This window comes from Chaetodon auriga, chromosome 8 (genome assembly GCF_051107435.1).
Source record: "Chaetodon auriga isolate fChaAug3 chromosome 8, fChaAug3.hap1, whole genome shotgun sequence".
Classification (NCBI taxonomy): domain Eukaryota; kingdom Metazoa; phylum Chordata; class Actinopteri; order Chaetodontiformes; family Chaetodontidae; genus Chaetodon; species Chaetodon auriga.
In genome coordinates, this window is record NC_135081.1 from 6,769,335 (window position 1) to 6,793,799 (window position 24,465).

The following is a 24,465-nucleotide window of genomic DNA, read 5'->3' on the forward strand; positions in this document are numbered from 1 at the left end:
TGTGCACTATTCATATTTCCTGAAACATAATTGGAAATGTGTCATTCATTCATCTGACCACTGCATGCACCAACTGTCCAAAAATCCAAAAAAAGGACAAAAAGGTGGAGTGTGGGTGGAGCTGAGACAGCTGGATGAAGCCTAGTCGCTGTGTTGTGTGGCCATGTCCGTAATAATGCAGAAATTTAAGCCTTAATATGATTCAAATGTTGTACAGTTGTCCTGAATGGGGAAATTAGCAATGGAGAGCAAAATCATTTTTTCTACTAGGCTGTAAACATGTTTCTTTCTGCTAAGTTGACCATTTTAATATGGGGGTCTATGGGGAAGTGACTCTTTTGGAACCAGCCTCAAGTGGCCGTTTTTAGCGCTTCCGCACTGGCTTCATTTTTCTGCCCCGATCTTTGCCGCTTGCACAGGACCTGACGTGCTCCACTCATGTTGATAATTTGTCTCAACACAGTCTTGGAAATTGTTTTACACACAGAAAGTGAAACATGAGAAAACATTTGAGAGGAGAAAAGCGTGTGAGAAAACTTCCAGAACAGCGTTGATATTGTGATAAGGAGCCTCCTCCTGTGGGTGAGCTAAACCAAACAGTGACATTCAGGAATTGAACTAACTGTAATGACGGGAGTGGCTCTGCTCTGAGCCTTCAGCTGTGAGACAGAGCTCTGTGTGCTGGTGGCAGATGGAAATTAAAAGGTTGAGGTAGCAGAATGTTTGAATTTCTAAATCTTTACGCTGAAAATGTGGCAACAAACCCACTCTTTGAACTCCCTGGGCAGCACAGAGGAAGGGAGGCAGAGAAGGCATTTTATCAGTTTCAAAGGACCTGTTCTTTCATCTTCCTTGTTTGGCCTTCTGGTGAACTAATTAGCTGTTTCCTCTCCGCTGAATGTTTTAGGCTGGGCATGGCAGCAGTCCGAGGTTAAGGGGTGGCACTGGCCAGTGGGTAGATTACACGTTTGGGTTGTTACCACGGCTTCTGGAACATGGAGCTGCGGGCATCACATGTGTTGGCACAGGGTGCGGGCACTTCAGATGTGGTCAGAGACATGTGGAAGCTTTCTAGGGTTTATCCTGCCCAGCCCAGTTTAGGGCTGCTGAGGGGAGAGAGCAGGCATTACAGCAGTCAAACCTGTATTCAGACAAACAAACATAGGGATGCTTTGTGTGTGTACATAAGTGTGTGTGTGTGTGTGTGTGTGTGTGTGTGTGTGTGTGCATTTTTGTTTGTTTTTAGATTTGGATGTGTGGGTGTGTATGTTTATCACCATACTTTGGTTTTGATGAACATAAACCAAAAAATGCAGACAAAGAAAATGCTGACATTTGTTGTGTTTATGATTGCTAAACATCCGAATCGTCTGTCTGCGTTGTTGCATGTTTGGATCCTTTAGGTCCACACTTCCCTATTAAAAGCTGCCCAGGGACCGTTCACAGAGTTAACAAGGAGTCAGAATAGTGGTGAAGGTGTATGAGTGGCAGGTTGGAGGTCTTTGCCTTGAGGGAAGGAGAACTGCTGGATTGAATTTTAGTGTCATTTTCTGCCAAATTTTACATGCACTGCTCCTGATCATCCTGGTGTGGAGCTGTATCAAGAATGTACATATGTATTATTAAAAAATAGTATTGGTGGGGGGAAAATTGAAAATTGCACATGGAATTGAAAAATTGCACATGGGTTTGGATAATAAGTGGATAATATTGCATGGATATAATAGAAAGCTGTTGAAACATAAACGACACAGTGGTGCAAACAGTATGTGTGTAAACGCAGCGCTACATTAGACATTGAACAGTCTGACAGCTGTTGGAATGAAGGACCTGTGGTAGCATTCTTTCTTACACAGCGGATGCAGCAGTCTGTTGCTGAAGGAGCCGCTTAGGGCCCCACCATCTCGTGCACCCACCTCCTCAATGATGTCTCTGGCCTATGTTGAGTCAGTGTCCATCCTAAGAAGACGCCTAAGAGGGCCAACTGACGGACAGGCTGACAGAGTCCAAAAGACGAGACCTTGCAATTGAAGAGATTGGCAGCTCTATTCACAAGCTGAGGACTGGGGCGCAGCGACGGCAACATTCAAGTCAAAAGTCAAAGAGATGTCTAAAGTGAAGCCACCGGTTCCCACGCTTTCCCAGCCAAAGTCCACGACCCGTGCACTGCTAATCTTTCCCGCCATGAAACCCCCACCCCTGCTCTTTTCTCCCTCCGTCACCAGTTGCCGGCCCCGACCCAACCAGCCGTATCTTCAATCATAAAGTCGCTCTACAGGCCAGGCTTTCCCCTCTGGATGGCCAAGCTGCCTACTTCTTTGTGGTGGATGTTAATTGGTCACTTTGGGCCCAACTCCATGGATGGTATCTATTTCACATGTGACACTGGCAGCCTTTGAGGGCCCACAGAGCTGTGTGGGTAATTATTCTTAATGAGGCATTGAATGCTTTCATGGGTCTTTTCATTCACATCGACTGGCTGTGATATAGATTATATAATCTCTCGTAGATTTCTATCTTATGTTTTCTTCTTCTGTCTTTTTCTTCTTTAGACCACCCGGCATGACGTAAGAATGTGATTAAACTGATTGATTGGTTGATTCATATAGAACCTGCTGTATGTCTATACATATACTATGACTACATGCAAAATATACACAAACACAATACGAGTTGAATAGAAATATTCAACTTCAACAACAGAATCTTAACATAAGCCCTCAAAAATATGTGTGGTTCAGCAGGTAGATCATCCACTAATCAGAAGCTCGGTGGTTCGATCCCCTGCTCATCCAGCCTGCATGTCTGAGCGTCTTTGGGCAAGTCCCATCTGTGTGAATGTGTGAATGTTGACACGTGTTGTAAAGCACTTTGAGTGGTTGGTAGACTATAAAAAGAGCTATTTAAATTCAGTCCATTTACCATTACACCAGAAAGTCATTCCTACCCACTGCAGTAACACTGTACAGTGACTCCCCTCTGTGCAAGAGAGGAGACTTATCTTCTATCTAACGATTTAACATAAAAACACAGAAGTTACAGAAGTGATAAAGGAAAGATGTTAATCGTGGACCTTCTGTGTGAGACAAAGAGAGACAAAGACAGACAGCACATTTTAGGACATTACATTTGACTCTTGAAGGAAGAGTGAAAATGAAATTTAAGTAGTCTGACAGAGAGAAAAGGAGCAAGTTTGCTAATTATAGAGCTCCATGTGTGCCTGTGTGTGTAAATCTGTGAAGGAGTTTAATCTTTTGTGACGGTGCTGTCTAGTGCTGTAAAGTATACTGCTGTGTTTAAGTCTTGTTTGAATTTACCTGTCTTCTTCCATTTGATGCTCAGAACTATTGTACTTTTTTTTATACCCCTACACTACGTTTACTGTATTTGAATGGTACAGTTACTTTGCAGATTTTATATTCAGGACAACTTATAAAACACAAAGTCACCAATTTCACTACAACACTGTAGATTAAATCAACAGTAAAACGCTATGTACACATTCATGTGTCAGTATTAAAATCCAGTCATATAACACACACAGGACGAATGCTTTGACTTTTAATACTTAAAATACATTTTGCTGTGTCTACTTATGATAGACTAGGCCATGCCTGTTTGAGTGGGTGTATGTGTGTTTTGTGGCTCTTTTTTATAGCGTTTCAGTGTGCAAGTGTGGCTTGTGTCAGGCACAGCCAACTGTCTCACAGAAAGAGCAGAATGTCAGGATCCAGTAAGTGTATCTCAGCTAATGAAAGAGCAGTGGGAGTCTGTGTGAGGAACGAATCTCATTTTATAGCCTCACATTAAGCTCATTTTGCCTCGTGTATTTTAGGACTCCTTTCTCCCATATATCCCTCATGGTCAGCTGTGGCAGACGGTGCACAGCGGCGGTGCATCGTGGCCCAGCTGCTGTTCCAAACACACACACAGAGCCTGAAACGAACAGCTGGCACTCTGAAAAATAGAAAATCTTTTTTGATAATTGGGGAAGGTTGTAATTCAGAGCTGCTTCTGTCTATTTGAGGTCCGTTAAGTACAGACTGCATTGAGCCCCGGAGAACGACGGATGGATCGGGACTCGTACTTTAGCGTCTGAAATAACCGATGCCCTTTTTTCAGTCATGCTCAGATGATTTAGTGCTGCCAGCTAAATAACTAACATCGCTTGTGTGTCTCGATGTTTATGTGCCGCTCTGTGTTGACTTATGTAATGACATGCAGTAATTCCTGAAAGCTTGTATACAGCAAGCAGACACAAAACCCATTTCTTTAGATGTTCTGCCAAAAAGGAAATGACGCCTTTTTGCTGATTTCCTTCCCCTCACTCCCTCCTTTTTAACAGCATCGCCCTCAAGAATCATTGAGATAAAATCTGAAATCAACAGTGTGAAAGCACTCTGCTTTTTGATTTAGCAACATGGAAGACTAATAAGATTTGGAAGCATGTCTGTGGTCAGCACTGATGGTTCCTCTGACGCCAAGACCACCAGACTTCATTCCAAATGCTTATATATTCTGTGTCGTATGCTTTTCTCCTTCCCTCTAACAGTGCGTCTCGTGTGATCAAGCACATTTTTTACAACCCCAGTACTGTTTTAACACAACCAGTACACAGAAAGTGCCGGTGGCTTGGAAAGGATATAAATTGTGGTGGCCGGGCCAAGCGTCCGTGGACGTGATCCAAATCACAGACGTTTACAGGGCGGCCTTGCTTCTGTCTCACCAGTCAGCAACAGTAGCTGGCATGTTGAGGCTGAGGCTGCGCCGGGTCGCTGCTCTTTTATGGATGCAAAATGCCCACCATACTGTATCATGCCTCACTTGCAGAGAATAGTAGAGAATGCTGTTCCCATTTTAAATATGGACTCAGTGCTTATTGTGGGTGATTTTGGGACGAATGTCTCACTTTAGTGTCAGAGGAGCTGTAGCTGAAATACCTCAGTCTCACACCGTCACCACTTTCCGAAGGCACATCAACACATGACACGTCTTCCTGAGTGAGCTCATTGTCTCCTCTGTGGAATAACCTCACAGGTCAGAGGTCAGACTCGTCCAGGTTACAACCATGACACTAAACATGTGCTTGTTTTTCAATATTCCTGTTGAGAGGTCAGGGCTGAGTGAGATGAAAGCCAAAGTAAAGGTCAAAGTGAAGCAGGATATTAGTCTGCGCGTGTGTGTGTGTTTTTGAGGATGTGCACCAGTGAAAGTGGACATCACACCAGAATGTGAGCAAGCAGCGGCCTCTCTGAAACAGACTGGCTGAGAGGGAGCCCCTCTGAGAGCAAACACCCCAGCCGAGCACAGGACACGTTTGACACGCTGCCCCTCTCATCACTCAGGAATGTTTGAACAGAAAAGAATGGGGAATATTTTCCTAAATATCCAATTGTTCAAAGTTCAGAGTTTTCAGAGCGTAGCTGAGCCGGGGGGAGGGGGGCGTTGGTTAGGGTTGCTTTACCAGATGCTTTTACCTACAATCCTTTCAGGTTTTTGTAAATTTTATTCATCATGGTTGAAAATCCGATTATTGGCACAAAGCACGTAGACTTCTACTGCACAGACTCCAGGTTTGGATTTTACACTTCTGGATGTCTGGGCATCTGGATTCAATACTTTAAGCAATACTTCAACCTTTTGGGAAATATGCTCTTTCACTTTCTTGCTGAGAGTCAGATGAGAAGAATGATACCGCTCTCATACCTGTCTGTTAAATAGAAGATGGTTAGCCTAGCTTAAAAAAATGGAAAAAGGGGGAAACAGCTTGGCTGACTCTGACTGTAAAAAGAAAAAGAAAAAGAAAAGATCTGTCTATCAGCACCTGTAAAGCTGGCTATACTTATTAATATTTGATAGGGCTCCACCAAATTGTTGCTGTGGTCAATCACATCAGTGCACCTTTAATTCTTGTCTGTTAAACGTTTGTCAGGACACCTCAACCAGCAAATAAGGTCAATTATTAATCCCTCTATTCTGAATTCTTAATCCACAGGAGCTTTTTATTTTTAGTTTTATATTCTTAAAGCTTTCCCAGAGCCTAGAAAAGCAATGTTCATTTATCCCCATGTAAAGTCTACAGGTGGAGCAGGACCATTTTGGAATCCTGGGGTCCCTGCTGGTCACCAGGCACCATCAAGGACTCCAGGAAGTCACTGTGTCTGGCCAAGAAATAGTCCCCAACTGCAACTTGTCATTCTTACACATTGATTTTGTACAGATTAAACAAATAACATATTAATCTGTTAGCTTTAGAGGCGTTGGTAGGTGGATTTTGTTACCTCTGGACAAGGCAATTGTTTCCCCATGTTTCCAGTCTTATGCTAACCTAAGCTAAGTGTCCCCTGGCAGTAGCAGACAGATATGAGAGTGGTATTGATCGAACTTTCCTTTAATTTTCTCATCCATCACCTTGGAAGTAGACACCAAACCTCAGCTATGTCATTAATCTTGCAACTTCAACAGCTGCAGTGATCCCAAGTCACTGGAACCTGCCTCTACTGAGATGTGCTCATGTAAAAGACTCCACACAGTCCTGTGTTGTATATCAACCTGTTAGTCATGGGGAGTCAGATACCTGCCTGGATGTCCCTGTATGTGTCAGGATGGTTGAGGATAATGGAGATGGCTTGTGTGTGTTTGCAGGGCATGGCCTTCTCCCTGGAGGAGCGGCTCCAGCTGGGGACCCACGGCCTGCTGCCTCCCTGCTTCATCACCCAGGATGTCCAGCTGCTGCGAGTGCTCAAGAACTACGACATGAAGAAAGACGACCTGGACAGGTGAGGATGACATACAAGCACATGGATATGGAGTATCCATCTATCAGCTTTATATCGGTAGAGTTGAATTTCGCCTGCTCTCCTGGAGGATTCCCCTGCCTTTGTGCTCACCAAGAGACTACATCTGGAAGCCTTCAGGACACTAAAGGGGGATTAGCGATCTCAGAGATCTACAACCATCTCCCATCACCGCGTATTTCACTGCACTAATCTTCACAGTCCTCTTTCCCTCCCATTTCTCCCTCTCCTCCCTGTTCTCCTTCACAACTGTTTTTATAACCTCCACAGCGACCAAATGAAAACTTCAGTTTTGCATGCTTCATTAGACGCTTAGGAGTCGTAGCTGTTAGCATTATGTAATGAATCTACCTCATGCTGGCCTTTCCGTCTGGGCTCTTTGATCAACAAGACGAGGCCTCAAACTGAAGTCATACCCCGTTTTACTGTTCTGAATTATATGCAGAGTCCTGAATGTTGTCTGTCTGTGAAATTGCCTCTTATTCCAGTCGCCATTAGCCAGCCAGTCACTCCTGATATCAAGGATGAGTGAGTTTTTGTGAGACAGGATTTAGGGTCACCAGGACCTAGACAGCTTCTTAAAAGCTGCCTCATTTTCCAGCATAGCAACATCCCAGCATCAACATCTAAAAACAGTCATTATGAGCTTGTCATTGCCATTCCCATGCCCTGTCAATGTCACTGACAATCTGTCTCTGGGCCTCCAGTGCGATCCAGCTTTGGGCTTCGGATTAAGCGCTGCTATTTGCCTGCCATTGCTCAAGCCTGCAGTGTTTACTTACAGTCTCTTTCCAAACTCCGAATCCTTCTTTGGTATTCACTGCTGGATGCTGTCAAGTATTTTTACAACCATAACTTTAAACTTTTGCTACTTCCCATTCTATTTTAATCACATAGCTAGACTCCCATTTTTTTTTTTCTTTCAATGGAATTTGTGATGTTGTTGAATTATTGTGACAAATGATGGCGAAGAGAACACCACTCAAGCACATGTGTTTATGACCTGAGATGATGGAGTGATTTAAGTACCTGCTGTGACCGTGTCATCAACAGAGGAAACGGGCGTTCAAAGGCTTTGCCAACTGAAACGCTGCAGTGTACAAAATGGTACAGCTAAGGGGAAATCTCATATTCAATGAGGTTGTTAGAAAGCAGCAACAAGCTTAAAATCAGCCAGCTGATCACTCATGCAAAAACAGATTAAGGTAGAGATAGATCATGTCCTGGCTGCCTCAGTAGGCTTTAAAGGAAACACTGCGCTCAGGAAGTCAGCATGGCTCCTGCTTTATAAAGCAGTGTGTACTGTAAATATCCCTATTTCCTGGGTGTGGGTAGTGCTCACGCCTTTTAAGGTTAAGAATGTAGAAAGAAACTTTCCTTAATGTTTGCCAGCGAAAAATCAAACAATGGCATGCTGCAGCGATAAGTTGGGATTTGATGTGGGGATTTAGTTATAGTTCTGCTTGATGAGTCAGAGTGACAGTGAAGTCATCAAATTGTTGCAGTTCAAGTTAGTTGTGAACCCTGTTCAAACATTTACCTTTGTGATGTCTTTGATTTTCATTCTTTAAAGGGGCACATCACCTTTTTTACAAGAAGATCAGTTTACTCATCACAACATGGGCTCACTCTGCCTGTGAAAGCACAAAATCAGAGTTGTCTTGCTTTATATTAGAAACAAAAAGTATAATGTAAAGACAAGGACACATAGCATAAAAGATGTGACATACTGACTAGGCAGACATCGCGTTGCTGTGTATCACTGGCCTTTTGTTAACTTGTTAAACCTGAAAATTGTCAGCTCCATGCTATAAGGCATACAGAAAGCCTCCGTGTGATAAATCACATGTGGCAGAAGCTAATTAGGTACCAATATGAAAACAGTACTCCTCAAGAGCAACGGTCACCGTGTGTATTGTGCAGCTGCTGTGGTCTAACCTATAGCAGAGAGGGCGCGCATGCTTTTTATCCCCTCAACAAGAGGCACCTTGTGCTGTTGGCTTTATGGAAACCTCTCTGATTAGGAATAGAGCCCTTTCTGGCGTGCTCTACTTAATTTGGGTCATATGCGAACCCTCAGTTCCCGGTCAATCTACAGTCAGAACAAAGAGCTTGTGTAGGCTATCTGAGAGGCTGATTTTCATTCTCTGTGTTTTTCCAATCATTTGGAACCAAAGCAAAACAAATCTTTACAAGTAATTATTGTACATGTGAGCAGAGTTCTTTTCTTCTCTTTCCTTCTTTCTTGTTTTTTTGTAGCCTCACTGTAACACAGCACTCATATGGACATACTCAGAATCTTAACCTTTGCCTCTCTCTTCTCTGACATATTCCCCTTCTTATATATCTTTCCTTGCACTTTCTCCATTCTTGCCTGGTGCATCTCACCCACAAACACACAGGATTTAACATCTGACTTTAATCACCCCTTCCTCAGTCCAGCAGGTATGAGTCCTCAAGATGTTAAAGATTAACATGCTGTGTTTCCCTCCCTGCTTCTCCCTGTCACTACAGATATGTGTTTCTGATGGGGCTCCAGGACTGCAACGAGAAGCTGTTCTATCGGGTGATAACGTCAGACATCGAAAGGTTTATGCCCATCATTTACACCCCCATTGTGGGCCTGGCCTGTCAGCAGTATGGGCTTATATTTCGAAGACCGAGGTGAGACACACAACATCTTGAATCATTAAACAATATAATTCCAAGTTGCGGTTAAAAGAATAAACCCAATTTGCATGAAGATTTACTTCAGCTTATTGGCTGTGAATAGGAAGTAGGCCAACAGGAGGTGGATAATACTGTTTGCTCTCACTGTTCCCACCAAGTCAATCTTCCACCACTCAGTTATTAAGTGTTTTATTGTATTGGCAGTTTTATTGTTTTTCTTGCAACACTTGGTATCAGCCAGCATTTTTCTTCTGCTGTTCGCTGTGTGGTACCAATACTCCACTGCTTCAGGCTGCCTTTTCTCACATAGAGCGCAGTGGAAAGAACCAATCACAGCCCACTGGCTCATATATAAATATCCGTCAGCTGAAGAAACTTAGATTAATGTGAGTTCAGGGCGGAAGTGAACAAGCCACTATTTCTGTAGCGGCATCTCCCTTTTAAAGCCATGCAATAACACTAGCGTCAAAAACATTCATGCCTGGCTGAGGTGGAATTCAATAACATGCACTGAAAACTCACAATTGATCATGAAGCACGTGACTTCAGCGTCCACTGAAGCTTGCACTCCCAAAAACTAAAATAGGAACTGGTGAAGACATCAGATCTATATGGAGTGATGGGGAGACCGTGACCTTCCTCAAATGAATACATGAAGCCAACAGAAATATTTACACTGTGTTTTCTACATTGTTTTTCACCGTTTGAGGTTTGAATGGAACTCTTTTAATCATGTTATGCTGTTGCGACTACTTCTTCTGTGATGGTTAATGAGCACCATCATCTGTTAAGCTCTGTGAACCAATTCCAGATTTATATATTTTATTAACATACAGTAGTTCTGTCCAGAGTGGTGGATGAAATAGCACATTTATTTGGATTTTTTTTTTTTTAGTTTTTTCCAGATTTTCTGGAAATTTCAGTTAAACTTTGCCCTACACTTGAATGGAAACCTGTGGCTGCTCAAATTCTGGAGTTGGTAACATTGCATAAACCAGCAATAAGAGTAAGCTTGACTTGAAAGTATGTTATTGAAAAAATTCCATGCCCCGCTTTGATACCTCCCCCCAAATTTATAGCTCTAGCAATATGTCAGCCTAACCTTTTGGAGGACTCTGGTCACGCCTTGAGAGAGTGCACGGGTGTGCGGGTAGGCAGGTACTGTAAATGGGTCCATCCAATCATTTCATTTGGCCAAATGGAATGATTACAGGCCTGCGACTGCCATAGATACCAGTTTTAATTCATTTGTCAGAGCATTTGATGCATTAATTGCTGTCGGGATGTAAAGAGAATTGCAACAAATATAACACAAAATTCTACTGAAACACATTAACTAGTCTGGCTTTAAAGCATGTGTTTATTATGGTGGAACTGGTCTTTGATGCTATCAAATCTGAACCGAATTTGAGGTAGCAGTAGCTCTCTCAGCTGGAGTTTGGGCAGACAGCTCAGCTCAAGGTGAATGAGGTGCGAGCTGTTGAAATCAGTTCAGGGTTCACCTTGAGTGGATCTGGCTCTGCTCCGAGCAGACAGACGTTCATTGGTGTGCTTTCTTTATCTACTGTAAACATGCTTTCTCAGTCTCATGCACACACACACACACACACACACACATACACCCTTTCTGCTAGTATCTGTTTTCCTTCAAATAGGTTCATCAGGTCCAAGAGTCTCTCTATCTGACAGCAAAACTCCCTAGGCAGTTGGATAGATATACTGTAGCCTAATAAAGATATTGAATTGATAGCGCTTTCACTCTCAGCTCTGCATTCAGGGCCACACTCTATTTTTCTTGGCCCTGCGTTTAGCCTTACTCAGGTGGTTACAAGTGTTGGGTTTGTTTTTACTCTAAGAAGACAGATAGGAGAAAGACCACCCTAGTCAACTGTCCTTCAATGGCTCTTAAACTCACTCACTCCTGTCAGCTATAATCAATGACGATGTAATACATATAAGCCAATGTTCCACAGAGCAACCTACACTGGTTAGCTATTGTTAGTTGGTAGATGGCATTTTACTAAAAATGATGGCCATTAGCTGAAATTTTAAGACAACAATCTAAGTTTGGACAATTACCATAGTTTAACATGTTAAAAACATAGTAAAAACGTTCTGGTAACTGCTTTGGAATAGCATCAGAAAGATATGTCAGTTCCAGTATTTTCCCCTATCGTGCAATGATGCTTCAGCAAAGCCAGAATTTTCTCAACACTTTATTCAATGATGGTTTCATTTACCACCATGAATGTTTTTGATTAGCTGTGAAACCCCAGTCTTCCTAATTTTGTCCAAGCAGTTTTATTGTAAATGCTTACCTTGGGTACATTTAAAATGCTTGGAAACCTAAGTTCTCCCATGCACATAACTTTGTTACCCAACAGCTCCCTGTTTCCCAGTCCATGCAGAACTATGTGGAAAATATTCCTAGCATGCTTCCCTTCCTCTCACACTGAGCGGGCTGGAGGAGTCATTTTATACACTCTCTCAATCTCACAGCGCAGTGGGACAGGACCTGCTGCCAGAGGCCTCTGGGTTGGGAGTTGGGCCGCTAGGAAATGTGCATCAGGGGGATCAGTTAGCAGAATACACAAGGGACAAAGCCCACTGTCTCTGACAGATTTAGGTTTTCAGCCAGGCTCTTCCTCACCACTAACAGTGCCTGAGAAAAAGGGAGTTGGCTGAAACCATGATACATATGAGTCAGTAATAATTTCACTGCATGGCAGTGTGAGCTGGTTGTTCCCCCTCTTTGGTTCACATTGAAATATGTCAACAACTAGTGAAAATATAAATTGACAGACTCTCATGGTCCCCAAAAGATGGAATCCAGCATCATAGGAGACCCTCTAACTTTTCCTCTACTACTACTATGAGGTTAACTTTTTTCATTATTATTATTATCATTAATAAAATGTGTGGACAGCTATTGGAGAGATTACCATGAAATTTGGTCCAGATACTCATGGCTCCCAAACGATGCATGGTTATGACATTAACCATTTTGTGGCTATGAGTGAAATCTTCAAGATTTCAATTTGTCCAATTCTCTGTTTATTGCCCAAACATCTGCCAAACTTAGTGCATTCTCATCAACCTCAGCTGTACTTTGTGTCAAGTGCTAATTAGCAAACATGCTAAACCAAGATGCTTGACATGATAAAGTTTATACATTTAACTAACCACTGTGTAGTTCCACCCTCACGGAGACGCTAGCATGGCTGCAGCCTCTTGGTCTTGTTTTATATGATCTTGAGGGATCAGCTCATGTCTCTAATCTCTGCTGGGTGTGTCTGAAGTGTAAAGTATTGTTCTGTTGCTATCTAAATCTCATGCACTGGGCACTGTCTTCCAGTCAGACCACCATAGCAGCAGATTAGTTTTCTAATCACTGGCTCCCAGGTATAAAGACGTTCTGTGTGGAAGCTGCAGCCTCTCCTTGTCTTGCCTGACTTTACCCGCTAATCTACCTCATGGAGACTAAACACTCCGACACCAGGCTCTGCACCAGAGGCCAAAGGTCAAGCGCCATTAAGTGTCAAAACACGGCTGATTCACTGATCTGTAGATGGGGCAGAGGCAGGAAGGAGAGCTGGAAAAAGGAACACATTCACATCATGGGAAGATTAGTGAACATGCTTACTTTTATTGGTTTGGAAAGCTCATGAGCGGATGCAGTGTTTTAGCAGAGAAAGTTAGTCTGTCTTCATTACACAAAGTTTGTGTCTGTTTTCACCATAAACGTGGGTTGTGTACTTTATTTGACAGCTGAAAGTAGTCAGTTGTGATAAATGATAATGTTTTGTAGCAGAAAAATGATCCTAAGTTTTTCAAGCAAGTAATTAGGTTTACTTAAGTCATTGCCAGTATCACCAAGCCCTGTGCGGTGCATTCGATGGAGTGTCTAAATAGACTTGTAATAGGCCCTTTTAAAGTGAGAGTCTTGACTTTTAAAGGAGCTCTCAAGGTAAGTGACATGAACCAATCCATCTTGCTGATGGAGATAGATGATCATTGGTAGCCCATTACTGGATTCCTGGTTAAGGATCAAGGGTCAGCGAATCTGCTACTACAGCTGTCTGTCAGGAGCTGGAAAGTAAGACATAGACATTCTTAATCTCCCTAGAGATAGAGCAGGGCAAAGACCAGATGCCTTGTTTTCCTTCTGTCATCTCTACTGTAGGCCATGGGTCTTGCTGCTTATATAACTCAAGATAAAATCTATCTATCAGTTTGATAAAAAACTGCTAATTCCATGTTGTAAATGTGCTGTGGACAGCCAGTCAAAATTTCACAAGCTCAGTTGTCAGTGCTCATGGTCAGTCTAGAAGGCATCCACTGAAAGCTATTCGCTGTATAGAGAGTAGTTTAGATGTGGATAACAATAGGAAGCATTCAAATGATGAACTTGAACTGTCGTCTCACTTTTTCCTCAGCACTGTTAACACCTACTTTGAGGATAAGGTTGGCTGTTCTGTGTTTTTGTTGCTGTCAACAAATCTCATAAGAAAACTAAAATCAACATCTCTTGATACTTTCCAACTTCCACTGCTTGTCTCTATATACAATAACGAATAAGCTAAAGTAGAGACCTATTAGTCGGGGGTAAGTGGTGTATTTGTTGTTTTATGAGTTTTTATTTAACCCGGAAAGTATCGCTGAGAGCCAGGCTTTTTTCAGGATCACCCTCTTCATACTCACACAGTTCTACACATTCACACCTAGAAGGTGCATGGTAAACAGCTGAATGTGGCAGCCACTGTTTGCCTTGCTCAAGGGTACCTCAGTGATGATAATGAGGGAGGGGCAAGTGCTTTTCTTTGACTTTGCCCAGCCAGATTTATCCTGCCAGTCAGTGAGTATTTGCAGCAGCAGCACGTTGTGTGTTGAAGAGACTCAGAATAAACTAGTGCCCAAGTTAATTTCAGTGAAGGAACATTTGACCCAGTAAGAGTTTAATAGTTTTTGGACAACAGGAGCGGTATGGCACAGGGGAATAAGATATATCAAGCTTTGGATACACACACAGTACTTGTTGGTTTTTCAGACCAGTGGACAGATTCAGTGAAATTTGACAGCATTCCCAGAGCTGCTGTGGTTTTCCGTCTGAGAATAACTTGGTGATTGGCTCGTTTGTCAGGTGCAAGAAGGGTTTTGAGATGTTCATTGAAGAAGAACACCTGCAAAGTAAAACCCCTGCCCCTAATCCATGCAAATGCTTTTTGAGCTTTGCCAGACCACGAAGAGTGAAGCCTAATATGTAGAGTGGCTGTATAAGCCAATTTATTTTGGCAAATTATTACTAACCTGCATCAGCATAATTACATTTGCATTTGTATGTAACTGTAAAATATCTGTGTGAGGATAATAGAGTATGAAACCACATGGAAGTAAAGGCTATTTGATTCATTATCAGTTGCATAAAAGATGTACTGTAATCTGAATACTGCTATGATTAGGTCTTGTAAGGCTGCTCTGTGACTAATCCAGAGGAAGTGCTACAGGAGGCCATAAAGGCCTAATGAAAGGCATCAGCTGAAGCTCCCATGGCCTCCTCTTGAGTGGCACATGCTGGATGATAAAATGTTCCAACCTTGCAGATTAGGGGCTTTTGAGCTGTGATCTCACCTCATTCAAGCCCACACACAGTGTTACACTGTAAGTGTGTGAGACAAACTGTTTCCTTTGGATTAATGAGCATCCAAGAAAAATAGAAAGTAGCCTTTGCCATTTGGTCAACTGTGATGACCTGCTTATACCGTCAATAAGAAACAGCCACTTATTCCACAACACTTGATTCCACAGAGAATTTGTTCCCTGATGATGAGTGATTGCATGACTTTTGCTGATGTATTTGTTTACCACATTTTTCTCTTTGGTAGACCATGAGAGAAGCTCATAATGCCTGTGTTGAATGGGAGAAGCACTGGAGAAGTAGGGAGGAGAGCATTGGTTTGGAATTACACTGACCTCATGAGGAACGTGGCAAACATTTGGGATTAATTCCACCCTGGTCTTTGAGGTCTTTGTATAACAATATAGAGCTCATGTCCGAAGGAACTGTAGAGCCAGTGAAAGCAAAGAAAGTTTAGGGCACAGTAGACTCTAGCTCCAGTTTTCCTGCAGTATCCCTTACTATAATAAATGAATGTGTCAGCTAATGCCAAACATAAATCCACAGCAGTCTTTGTTGTTTACTCTGTAAACATGGAAAGTAATCAAACTAAATATAGGTTTTGAATAACTGTCTACTTGACTAGGAGTACCTGGCTGAATTGTCTGTGACCTATAGTAACAGGGACCACTGCTAATTCAATCTGCCATAACTTTCCATGACTTAGAGTGGTGTAACATGGTTGGAGAGTGAGGTGGTTGGATTTGGCTTTTTCGGAGAACTTCTACTTTGTTCCATTGTGTCTCTAAGAAACAGCCATGAAATCATTGCAAACATATTCATTTAGGCTTTTGGTTGGCTAATGGCTGTCAGCCTAAAAGCCTGCCTGGCTGCCTCTATCACTGTCTCGCCTCACCTTTGAGATGTTTTAGTTAGACTCTGGTTGGTCAGAATTCAGCCAGGGTCTGTGGACACTGTGATTGTCTGGGCTTTATCAAATGATGAAGATTTAAAATGTTGGCAACTGCAGTAGCTATTACATAAACCCTGAGAAAGCCAGAGATTGCACAGTAAAGAAAAGACAGGCAGCTGCCAGTGTGCATGCAGAGTTTTACTGAAGCAGCATAAAGCAAATTGGCATCATCATCGTTTTGATGTCCATGTTTCTTTTTCTGAGCACTGTGGGATTGCTTTAAAGTCCTGCTGACATTAAACTGTATATCTGCTGTAGCATTTTTTTAATCATATTTGCATAAAGCAGTAAATCAGCATTCTATCACAGAGTAGCCTGCGACACAGCACAACATCCACAGACTGAACAGCAACTCACAATAGCTTCCTGCTGATCTAGATTTCTCTCACTGTACCTAATTAATCCAAGGACACATGTCTGGTCCTTCACCTTAGCTTGTTGAAACAGCAACCAACAAGCATCCTCCGGAAAACCGCACTGCTAGCATCAGTTTGTTGGCCAGATTATTAGCTGGTCAGCTGCAGCACATTAAACAGTTTACAAACACACCTGCCAATGTCACCGTGGTCTGTTTAGATGCTGGTGTGGTCCCATTTCCCATTCATTATCTGATATTTCTTCTGCCAGACATTCGGAACAGAGCTGGTGGAAGTCTTTTGAGGGACAGACCCAAACGTTAAACAATTTGAGGAAGGCAATTGTTATGAAGAAACTGGAAAGCAGTGTATAGCCTGGAAGGCTGGAGGGAGTATTTAGCTTGGTCATTGTGGACTCTTCTGCAGTACCAGCATACAAGTTAGCAAGGCTACCAAAAATGAGTCTCCATCAGAAAGGTGACCCTTGCCTTGCAGGTCATAGAGTTCAAGAGTCTTTTGCCAGGGCTCAGCCTGCTGGCTCATGGTCAATGAAACATGTGCAGTGATGTGCCCGTTCAGAAGATGACACGATCGTGACAGAAACGTTTGTAATGTTTCCCCAAAGACCTTTTTTCTGCCTTTTAATAATGTCATTTCGGTTTGACTTTACTGGAGCTGCTGCATGATGCATTAATACAAGACTCTCCATCCCCACCAAGGGCAAAATTATAGAGCACAGTTGTGTTTGGCTGCTGTCCCTACACCATCTCCACTGGTCACATTTTGGTGCGCAGTAGTAATATTTCACCAGCCCCTACTGGAAAATCCGACTTGCTGACCCTCCCATGAAGCTTATCTAATACTCTGTGTGATTCACACTCTGGTGTCACTGACTCACACTCCGAGGTGTCTTAGCAGCAGAAAATTCACTCAGCATATGGCTTTAATGTAAATTTCACAGTTCTTTACAAGTGAGAGGAAAAAATAAAGAATGACAGAAGTGTTAAGTACATAAGGATTTAGTTGAGATTCAGTCTGAAGCTTCCTCTACAGTGATAACCTGAACTAATATGGATGCCGCTTTCATTTCTCTGCATTAAGAAACTGTAGTAGAGCTGTAAAACCTAGAAGTGGTCGAGGTTGGTGCATTGAATACGATGCCTTATGGACTAACCCTATGTTTGTAAATGTTGGCCACTTCCACTACTTTGTACTTAGGTGCTCTCTATGTTTTAATGATGTTATCTTTTCTCCACAATTTCTGCAGCAGGGCCTCATAAATCAACAAGGAGGCTGCAAATTGAAATGAAGCTACATCATTTCTTTATGACACCTGTCAAAGCAGAAATGTGTGTGTATTGCCAAAGCACATGTTGGAGGTGGCATTTCAAAAGCTAGTGTAGGAGGGTTGCCAGCACCTCAGCAGAGTTGTTTCATGCTGCTGGCTTCAATAGATGGATATGTGTGATGTAATACAATGCATGTACATACTATATGTAGTGCATATGTATGCGTGACGGCTAAACGAAGAGTCCTACATTCTGTCAGAGCTCAGATTTTGACCATTTGTGACCACGAGCTGGATATTGGCAACAATGGCTTTATCTTTTCCCTTATTAACATGCCTCTTATTAGCATCTGCTTCACACAGATAAACAGTAAGAAGGGAGGAGAGCAGTGGTGCAACTGCAACTGTACCAGTAACAAAATCACCAGCTCTCCACATACGGAAAAAAAAATCCTGTGCGGATTTTCCTCACACTCTGGATTTTTATCAGTAGAATATTATGCAGGAAAGATAAAGATATATATAAAGGACATTGAGTTTTGTGGAAAGACCAGTGTTACATCTCAGCTCAGTTGAACTGTCCACAAACCAAATGGAAACACACCTCAGTACTTTGTCAAATCAGGCTTTGTTTCCGCCTTCAATGGAAACTGTAAACCAAAATTCCCCCGAATCACAGTCCAACCTGTTTGGATGCTGTAATTGACAGTCCCTGGTGTTTTCTTGGCCTTTCTTTGCAGTGTAGTGTAAAACTCTCATTATGGTCTAATGGAATGATGCAAAAATTATAAAAAACACCAACCCAATCAGATCCAAACAGCTGCCACCACTTCTTGGTTCTTCAGTAATGGCCTGATGAAGCTGCTTGGACTGGAGTAGTGAAGAGGAAGGATGATGACAGTTTGTGGTCGCTGAGTCCAGCTGATCGTCTGATTTACAGGAGTGTTTATTTTTCCAGGTGCCGGCATGTTATGCTTCAGTTCCAGATGCAATTTTCTTTTTTCTTTGTAACCAAAAATGGCCATGGAAGTGACGGGGCGGTACAGCAGGACTTCACACATAACATCAACTTGAGGAGCATATCATGCATTCTGATGCAGTGGTAAATGAAAATATGGGTGAACTTTGACCTCCATCATAAAGCTAGCCTGTAATACTACTAAGGTTGTCAAAAGTATGTGTTTTCTGTTATTTAGTTTGGAGGACTTTCAGAGAACTTCAGATGATTAAAAAAAAAAAAAAAGCCATTAACTCATTTATACAGAGGCGCGATGGTTTAAAATCTTAGCAGACTAGCAAAAACCAGGACTGAAACTGGGTCAGCCTCATATTGACTTGGGACACTCCTCAATGATGATAAGCTCTAAGTCAGCAGAGCTCACACATTGATCACCATCACACTGCACCATGTTTACATCTGCACTTAGATAAGACCTTTGTAAATGGTTTGAGGCCTGCAGTATCTGACACTAATGTCTCCCAGCGGCTCTCCTTCTTATTTGTCATTTCAAAACTTCCCTCTGCTTAGATAATGGATGTGGTACGAAAGAGCTAAAAGCTAATTTCTCTTTGTTTTGACAACTCCATCAGCTCTCAGCTCAGCTTTGGCTGTGAACGCTGTGGTTCTGTCATGCATTTGGCCTAAGGCTAGAAACTGAAAACTTGAAGATATCCATCTGCTCTCTGTGAGTTGTGGAATCACTGAAAAGGCCTGTAAACTGTAAACATTTTCTACAAATACCATTTCATTTGATTCAGTTTTGACACAGTTAAGTTGGTCATGCAAGCTGTTGAAATGACTTGGCCATTTACAAACCGTTACTCTGAACAGTATAATCACAATCCTTCATACACACACACACACACACACACACACACACAGTACATGCCATGTACATCATTTCTGAGGTCTCGGAGAATTAGGACGTAGGAGCTCGAGGTTGATCTTTAAAATGACACATTTTCTGACATAACAGGACAGTGACTCAAAACAAAATGAAAACATTCTCAGTGTGTGCTTAAACACGTGCCTGAAAGTGGGTTGAGAAGTTAAGACATGCTTATTTTTCAGTGATGCATGAAAATCTGGTTCATCGTTTGTTCTCTCTACAAACTGATGATGCCTGTTAGCTGATAAGAACTTTATATATCTGAACAATGAAAGAAAAACGTCAGTGGTCTTGCAAAAACCTATTTGATCACAGCCTTTGTGCTGTAGTACCATTATGCATAATATGCATGGCTAATGTGATTTGTGTACAGTGGATTTTGGCAGAGCACACTGGATTTTAAGGCAGATCTCTGAAACCATCCTGCTGTTTCACAGCATTCACATTCCCCCTTGTACAAAGTCAAATTTTGCTCTTTCATCTTGCTTCAAATGTTTATGTCATGTAGAATACATACATATTAGCTCTTAGTTCCACAGGGAGTAAGCATAGTTTCACTGTCACTTTGCAGGATACATGGCGATTAATAAACCCCACAGTTCTTTGGGTAAATTGACAGTCTGGTTATTGTGGATGACCTCACTTTGTGATGATTGCTTTTACTAACTCTCCAGCACTCTGCCTGACCTCTGACCACTGGACAGGAATGGGGTTTGACCCCAGGTGACTTTCCTTTTCGACTCTCTTTGATGTGTTTTCAATTCGTGAGGCCTGACCTCTCCCCTTGCACCCTGAACATCTGATTTAGGCCCCAGCATTACATCAGTCAGAGCTACAGCTCCAGTTTCCATGTCAGAGAGTTGAGAAATTTCACCTATAGAGCAGTAACATGTTAATAGCGCACACATTCTCCCTATGTGCCTGAGGGTAGGATTGCTGAAAAACTAATCATAAATACAGAATAAATTAACCCTCTCCAAAAAACAAGAGTTTGTGTTTATGAAGCAGTAAGAATTACGAATCTTGTAATGATTATGCTATTTTTAATGGAATGGATTCAATCAGGTGACGTTAGTTAATGATCATCCTACAACCTGAACCATGTGGTTAATATTATAACAATAACATCGAAGGACCCTAACCTTAAAGATGTAGTAATTTTGAGCCAAAGCTAAATATTTCTGATGTTCCTAACCTTAACAAAGTCCTCATTGTAACCCAAACCATGTTTCCCTAAACCAAACCTCAACCATAGCTAACTAAAGGAGATTCATTCTCCAGAGTTGGTTCAGAATACCACAGGTATCTTATTCAGAATTTCCAAAACTAGACATGTACCCAGATTGATTGATTACTTGAGTATTCCAAAATACATAGAAATAAATAGAAATACCAATGTAAAGACCTGCTGGATCATCTTGCAACCTACTTAGAATCCACTTAAATTGGGCATAAAATGGACAGTAGATTACAAACTGGCTGTATTGTAAAATATGATGGTTTCAACCTCTCACTTTGTATCATATAGTACATTAATTATCTCCTCAGCTATAAGCCATGCAGAGTTGGAAACTCTTAAACATTTCTCCATCTGTTTTGTAGTGGACACAAGCGGCTCGCCTGCCACCACCTCAGACATGCCTAAAATTGAACACACATTTTTCTGTGAATGTCAAAGAGGATACAATGGGCCATAAATCATTGTCATCCATATAGTCCTAAATGATTTTACAATACTGCCTTAACCTGTCTCCTATAAGCAATGGTCTGCTTCTCACGAAATGATGACCTTATATTGCCCATTTTTCAAGAAGGTCTTCTCATATGTGCATTGAGTGATACAGTTCTGACCACTGTCACAAAGTAGCATTTGCAAATATGAAGGCTAAAACTGTTCCTGGTGGAGTTGTTGGCCGAAGCAAAAGCGGTTGCTTTTGCATGTGACTTTGCAACCCACACAAAACGTCATTGGCATGCTTCAAATGTCAGGACATGTGTGAAAAGGCGAATGAATGGAAAACCTGGTTATAGAAGGCTGAAACTCCTCTAATAGCCAGCTGGGTTCATCAGGTCTGTGCCTCTGATTCCTTTAGCAGGGCCTTTGTGCTGGAACTGGCCTTTTCCTGCTGTTTCTTGCACCACAAGTTATGTAAGGCTGGCTGAGAGAGAAGTTGGATATCCAGTTGTCTGGACACTTGACTGCCTCTGCTTCACCCGGACAGCTACAGTAGAAGCCAGCCTTTGAAACTCCAGAAACTCACACTGTCTGGTTGCTATTTTCATCACCTGCAGGTTGGCCTCTGTCAAAGATTCCATGCCTTCTTCTGTTTTGCTTCAGCATGTTACCCAAAGTGATGAAGGGCCGATCAGACTGACTAAACTGTGTTCATTTAGGCCTCAAATTCTCTTGAGTTTCCCCTCTTCTCCAAGTCTGGAAAAGCTTCACAAGGGAAGATTAGTTGTTGTGTGGACGCCTGGGTTGATTTCAGTGGGCTACAGTGGAATGAGGTGGGGGTGGGTCATGGTTTTCCAAACCCAGGGACTGGAACTGGTTCTTGCTTGTGTAAAAAGAGAGCGTGATTCAGGCACCGTGTTGAATACTTGTAATGTGATGGAATCCTCTCAAAGTCTGAGCGTGCCATGGAGGGTGGGAGGCAGAGGAAGAAGAAGAGTGCATTGTCTTTAGAGCGAGGAGGGTGTGAAGGGAAAGGAAAGAGAAGGGAATGGAAAGAGAATTCCTGCTTGTCACGTTTCATTTCCAAGTGATGAGAGCTGTGCGTTGAACGCAAATTACTGCTGCTAAATTTCTACAAACAAAAAATGCATTCCTCAGAAATCTTATGCAAGCGCATTTTTTCTGATGGAACAAACACAGGGAACTGAAGGCTTACATGTGCTCAGACAATGACGGAGAGGTAGATTATGGCCTGCATAACTGTGTTTGTTGAGCTGATGCAAAAATTATTCACCCACTTTCCGGATCCCTTTGTCGTTTCTATTTATTTTTTTTTCTTTTTGTGTTTACAGAGCACTTTTTCCTCCTCCCAGAGGTCTGTTGCATATTTAGTTTCTTTGACGATCATCTTTTCCATTGCAATTAGTTATTTTTAAAATGGGCAGACTTTGCTGCAGCTCAAGCTGTACCATGAACATAGTTATTGATTGACACTGCCAGACCCCCTGTTCTCACAGTTATTTCTTCTCCTTCAGTGGTATAGTCAGCTGCTTGGCCGCCTCATGTGCTGCAGCATGTGTGATGCCAACAGCTTCACTCCTTTGGTTTCTCTTCCAATACTTAATTGCTTTGGAAATGATCAGTATGAACAAAACCAAGGGCACAACCCAAATAATAAAAGTGACTTGCTCTCCTGTTATGTGGATACTTTTAGGTGACTTACAGTATTCACATAAACTGAAATTAAATTCCTCTCTTTCCATGGAAAGCCATTAACTTATTAAACACCACTCAGGAAAGGAAGAAAGAAAGTTGAAACCAGAGGCCTCATTGCTTAAATATTATGCCGTCAGTCCTTTTCTACAGTTAGTGGTCAGATACCACATCCAGTCACAGAAATTACCCTGTCTCCTTATGAGTGCACTGTACGTCTGTGTGCATGGGTTGTTGTGCTGGGCTGTTTCATTTGACGTTGTGCTGGTCCTCACAGGACACTGCTCACCTGGTATGAGTTCAGACAGACATGTGTTAGGCCCAGACCGTGGTCTTTCCAGTGTATTGACAAATTGGTTATTGACATTCTATATGAATGAAAACATGGAGCCAAACCCAAGGTACTGGTTATCCTCACATCATGGCTTGAGATGAAATGTTTGGTTTATCTTGACACAGATGTAACCAAGACTTCAGTGTTGCCAGTAACAAGCTGAAGTCTCAAATCTCTTCATGATTCTGTTTGTCTCCTGCTGGCCGCTGGGAAACCGAGGTGTAAAGAAAGCAGTGATGACTGTTCTGAGTCGTGTTGAGTACATACACCCAGTGTGAGGGAAGCCAGAGTACTGTGAAACTGAAGGTGGTAGAAAAAGTGGCATAACTCACTGCAGCTATTTCACAAGAAACATCAGACAACAGGAGAACCAACTCAAATTAAAAGATTAAAGAGACACAGTGAGGGTGTTTTTTTCTTAAATTCTTTTCTTGGTTTCTTTGAAGGAGACATAGTTGTGTCAGATGACTTACATTATGTAAATGTATAATATGTAGAATAACTCGTTCACATTGATATTCTGTCTACACTCAGGTTCATTTATACCTCTTCTAACCCCATGTGATCCAGAATCTGCTCTCAGTGCTGCAGCCTGTTTAATGTGTTTCTGAATTGGTTGTTTAGTTGTTTGGTTGCAACTGAATGAAAGTTAATTAGTCTCATGGAGCAGTTTCTTTTAATCAGTGGGTAGCACTCCCCACAACACAAGATTAGTACAATGTGCTCACTAGACTCTGATTTCTTGATCTGTAAACTGAAACAAAACTAAACTATTTATATAGGCAGAGTTTCAAAAGGCAGACACATTTCTGGTAACAAATTGCAGCAATTCCAAATCTATGGTGTATTATTGTGCTTTTCACTCTTTGTCTTTGTTTGTGACCGTTTGAACCCTAACCAAATGGCGAGTGGATTAGTCTATACTAATGAAATTCTAAATATGAATCTCTTGTTATTGGCAGCTGTGTGTTTTTGTTTCTGTGAAGGCCTGGTGAACTTCCCAGCTTTAATAAAATGATATCTCAAATATCCCAGCAGCTGGTCTGGCAGAAGGATCCAGTGTTCATTTTGGAGTGATGCTGCTGTTTGAACCTGTTTTGAAAAGCCATGGATCTCCACAGGGGAGTTCTCCCATTGAATAGATGTGTTTCTTTTT

The 24,465-nt window shown here is 42.0% G+C and overlaps 1 protein-coding gene across 1 annotated transcript in view; it reads left to right on the forward strand.

Moving 5' to 3' along the window:
- Window positions 1-24,465, forward strand: part of me1 (malic enzyme 1, NADP(+)-dependent, cytosolic) — a 75,884-nt gene that overhangs the window by 21,120 nt on the left and 30,299 nt on the right. Inside the window, exons 2-3 of the mRNA XM_076736147.1 lie at window positions 6,646-6,779; window positions 9,312-9,461. Of these exons, the coding sequence (XP_076592262.1) occupies window positions 6,646-6,779; window positions 9,312-9,461 (284 nt within the window). The remainder of the gene's footprint in view (window positions 1-6,645; window positions 6,780-9,311; window positions 9,462-24,465) is intronic.